This window comes from Falco biarmicus, chromosome 10, assembly GCF_023638135.1.
Source record: "Falco biarmicus isolate bFalBia1 chromosome 10, bFalBia1.pri, whole genome shotgun sequence".
In the NCBI taxonomy this organism is placed as follows: domain Eukaryota; kingdom Metazoa; phylum Chordata; class Aves; order Falconiformes; family Falconidae; genus Falco; species Falco biarmicus.
This window is the reverse complement of record NC_079297.1, coordinates 19,416,692-19,421,157: the sequence shown is the minus strand read 5'-3', so window position 1 is coordinate 19,421,157 and position 4,466 is coordinate 19,416,692. Positions and strand designations below refer to the sequence as shown.

Genomic DNA, 4,466 nt, shown 5'->3' with positions numbered 1-4,466 from the left:
CCTCAGGCACCAGTAAAGGCTGGAGGCTGACCAGCTGGCAGGCAGCTTGGCAGAGGACCTGGGTGTGAAGTGGGACACCAGGCTGACCATGAACCAGCCCTCGGGGCAAAGAAGGTTAAAAGCCTCCTGAGCTGCCTTAAGAAAGCATTGCCAGCAGGTCAAGAAAGTGAGAGCACACCTGGGGTGCTGTGTCCAGGTCTCAGCTTCTCAGTGCAAGAGAGACCAGGACACGCTGAAGCAGGAGCAGTGAAGGGGACTGAAGGACTGGAACATCTCATACCAGGAGTGAGCTCAGGCAGTTCAGCCCAGAGAAGAGAAGACTCAGGGTGGATCTTATCAGTGAATATAAATACCTGGGGTGGGGTGGGGTGGGGGGGGTGGGGCAGGGGGAGAAGGTGAACAAAGGGAACAGAACCAAACCCTTCTCATGGTGCCTAGCAAGAACACAGATTGAAATACGGGGGTCTCCATTTAAACCTAAGAAAAAGCTTTATTCCTGGCAAAGGTGATCAAGCACTGGAAACACAGAAAGTTGTGGGGTTTCCATCCTTGAAGATATTCAGAGTGGACTCATTCCCTGGCAGCCTCTGTGGCTGACCTGGTTTTGAGCAGGTGGTTGGACTAGGTCATCTCCAGAGGTCCCATCAAACTTCCACTGTCCTGTGATTCTGTGTGAAGATCCAGATCATCACTGCCTCTGGCTCATAGACTTACCTTGTTTTGCACCGTGGCATCATGATTATTACATGGGAGGTAGAGTAACTGGGCAAGACATTTCTGCTTGAGACAAGACCGATGTAGCTATGTTAGTGGGCACAGTTTCAGAGCAGACTAATTAATTTTTCAACCCTAAATATGAGGTGCCAAATGGTTTTGGAGGCAGCAGCCTCCTCCGAGAAAGAAATAAAAGGAAGATAACATGAGATTGTTTTTCAGAAGTATACTTTCCTCCTGATGAAACTGTGAAAGGCATGCTTCACCTCCCTGTTTCTCAGGCTGTAAATCATGGGGTTCAGCATGGGGGCTATAATGGTGTAAAAGATGGATGCAATTTTCTTGCTCCCCAGGGAGCTTGCTGAAGTGGGTTGCATGTAATTAAAAGCAGCAGATGCATAGAAGAGGATGACAGCTGTCAGGTGGGAGGCACAGGTGGAGCAGGCTCTGGGCCTGCCCGCAGCAGAGCCCATCCTGCCCACCACCACCACAATGCAGGCATAGGAGGTGAGGATGAGCAGGGTGGTGGCTGCCATGTTGAAACCCACAAACACAAACATTAAAATGACATTGAGGTGTGTGTCGGTGGAGGCGACGACAAACAGCGGTGGCCCGTCACAGTAGAAGTTGTTGATGACCAGGGGACCACAGAAGGACAGCCGGAGCATGGCGCTTGTGTGCACGCTGGCATTCAGGGTCCCTGCAAGGTAGCACCCAATGACCAGGCTCATGCAGGTGCAAGGAGACATGACAGTCTTGTAGAGCAGAGGCTTGGAGATGGCCACATACCGGTCATAGGCCATAGCAGCCAGCAGGTAAATCTCAGCTGTAGCAAAAATAGTATAGAAATAAAATTGCGTGAGGCAGCTAACAAAAGAAATTACTTTGGTTTTTGCTGGAAGGTCCAGCAGCATTTTGGGGCTGATTGTGGAGGAGTAGCAAATGTCTATGAAGGACAAGTTACAAAGGAAAAAGTACATGGGGGTGTGAAGCCGGGGGCTGACGCTGATCAGGGCGATCAGGCTGATGTTCCCCACCAACGACAGCACGTAGGTGCCCAGGAAGAGCATGAAGAGGACGAGCTTCAGTTGTGGGTGCTCTGTCAGTCCCAAGAAGGTGACCCATTTCACCTCAGTGCAGTTCTCATCGACCATTTTTACATCACTGCAGAGAGACATGGAGGGAAGAGGGTGAAAAGATTCCTGATGCAATTTCCACTTCATTAATATCCACATAAAAAGTTGACACCATCAATGAATTTAAATGGAAAAGGAAAAAAGTAAAAACTACTATGTTTTTTTCTTGTAATGACAGTGCCATCCATCTCTGGAAGAAACATCAGCAGTCCTTAGAAGTTTTTTTTTATTCATAAGTCCTTAACAGAAAGCAGTTTGCCACAACCTCTCCTTTGACCTGTGACTCCCTTTCAGTTTCAAGTCCCATATCTGAACAAGGATTTTTTGGGGCACATGAAAGTGTTTCATAAATATCTTGTCCACAGTTGTAGTCATGTAACCTTGTTCACACTGATGATTCTTCCTGTATTTCAAACATCTAGAGTTCATTTCAAACGTCTTAAGGCTACAGTTAATACAAGGTCCCATCACAAAGTGAAAGTGTAACTTGGAATTTAACATCCCAGGGGACAGTGGCTGTGCTTTTTAGTCTGGGAACTGGTATCTTTATCTCTCCACAGGCTAGGTGTAGTCCTTCCTTCTGGCATTCATTCCTTGGTTGTTAGACGATTGATCGTGCTCTGGATGACCACACTATACACAGCTATAAATGAGCTGACTATCTGGCCTCCCAGACAGCATACAAAATTGGCTTTTCTGACCTCTTTTGTGGTTTTATGTTGGTGTCAAATATTGTCTGGACCATCTACAGGAGCAATGGTCATGTCTCATTACTTACAGTTACCTACAAAGCCCCATTTCTCCATACATCCTCTGATCGAAACTAGGTGTGATGAACCCAGGGATGGTTGTGCCTTTGGATGAGGCAAGGGTGGCATGCTAGGTTTGGGGTATTCAATCTCACTGGTCACTAAAATTCCTTACAGATTGCAGTAGTCAGGTTTATTCTCTCATTTATTCGTGTCTCTTCTCCTGCAACTCCTGGTGGTGATGCAGTGAAATACGCTTGAGGAACATGTCTGCAGACTGCCTTTCATCAGTACTTACTCTCTCTTTGAGATCTCCAGTATTTTAAGAACGGTGATCAGTGCCAGATACTGACACCTGAATAGATTACTTCCAACAATTATGATTTAGCGCTTCCCTCAGTTCTTCATCCTGTTTATATTGGAGTCCTCTACAGTCTTCAGCCAAACTTGAAACTTCAGGCTCATGCCATTTATCTGTGATTCAGACAAGTTTTCAAAACTAAACAATAATGCTGAGCAATTTTGCCACCCTTCATATTGAAGAAAGGCCATGGACAAGACAAAATGACAAACTTAGAAAAAGCTAATTTTAGCCATGTGATTTAAACACAGTGCTGAACTAAGAATCCTTATTTGTTGTGTTTATCATCTACTGTAATACTCAAGTTCCTCATGAATTCATGTGTAAAAGTGTTATTCAACGTGCATTGTCATTTTCCTCCTCTTCTTTTGCGTCTTTGCTGCATTCTTTATCACTAAGTTCTTAGTAAGACCCTTAATTTTCCTACCTTACATCAGAGCTTCTGCAGTTTTTCCATAGATCTCCATCCCAGTGAAACTACAGGCAGGTAGGATCATCATGCAGGTGTTGATGGAAGATTGTGTCCACACACAAAATTATTCAGCTGTTAAGAGAGACCCGTAAGGACAGTCAACACCTTACCATACAGCATGGCTTCGTATCAGAAATTCACCCACCCTCTCTCATTTCAAAGGTCTCCCATGTTATTTGCAGTCCCAAACTCAGCAATTACTGTGCTGAAGTCAAAAACCAGGCTCCACCAGTGTTTGTGAAAGCAGAATGATCTCCCATCAATCTTGTGCTCATGGAATAAATCATCATAGCCTCCCTAGGGCACCTGGAAAACAGGGTGAGATTTCCCCAAGGGCATCCTGCAGGGACTTCTCTCTGATGTTTATGTTTTGGGAATCTGTCAAAACCTCAGAAATAATTTGTGCAGAGGATAAGTAATTCTACTGACATACTTAAATTTGGGCTTATTTTTTTCTTGCAAGGTGCTATGTTTCATAGAAGGATTTGAATCAGAAGAACTTTTTCTTCCTCTGGTTATGGAGAATAAACTACAGTAACTATTTATTAATGTCTCAGTTCAGGGAAATCAGTGCTTATCTTTGCAGTGGCCAGTTTAGTTGAACATACTTTTGTTTGTACTGCATTTTTTAGTTAAAGTGAATGCATACATATTTTAAAAAAGCAAATAAAAACACAGAAATAATTTTGCTGTTATAGTCTCGCTTCTCTGGTTTTGCAGTTGACGTCCCCAGGTCCAGCCTTGGGTAGATTGCAGGAGAGGCCGGCAACGTCCATCACTGATAGACATGCTCTGCAGAGGGTTGGAGGGGCAGGCTGAGTAACCTCTTGCCTGTCCATCCTGATTTCATAGAATCATAAAATCATAGCATATCTCAAGTTGGAATAGACCTATAAGGATCATAGAGTCCAGCTCTTTACTCCTCACAGAACTACCTAAGTCTAAACCATATGACTAAGAGCATTATCCAGACACTCCTTGAACTCTTACAGGCTTGACCACTTCCCTGGGGAGCCCGTTCCAGTGACTGACCA

The 4,466-nt window shown here is 44.7% G+C and overlaps 1 protein-coding gene across 1 annotated transcript; it reads right to left on the bottom strand.

Moving 5' to 3' along the window:
• Positions 1-932: 932 nt before the first annotated feature.
• On the bottom strand, positions 933-1,868 carry LOC130156206 (olfactory receptor 1052-like). Its single transcript, XM_056354507.1, has one exon. The coding sequence runs from the start codon at positions 1,866-1,868 to the stop codon at positions 933-935; it is 936 nt and encodes a 311-aa protein (XP_056210482.1).
• Between the last annotated feature and the right edge of the window lie 2,598 nt (positions 1,869-4,466).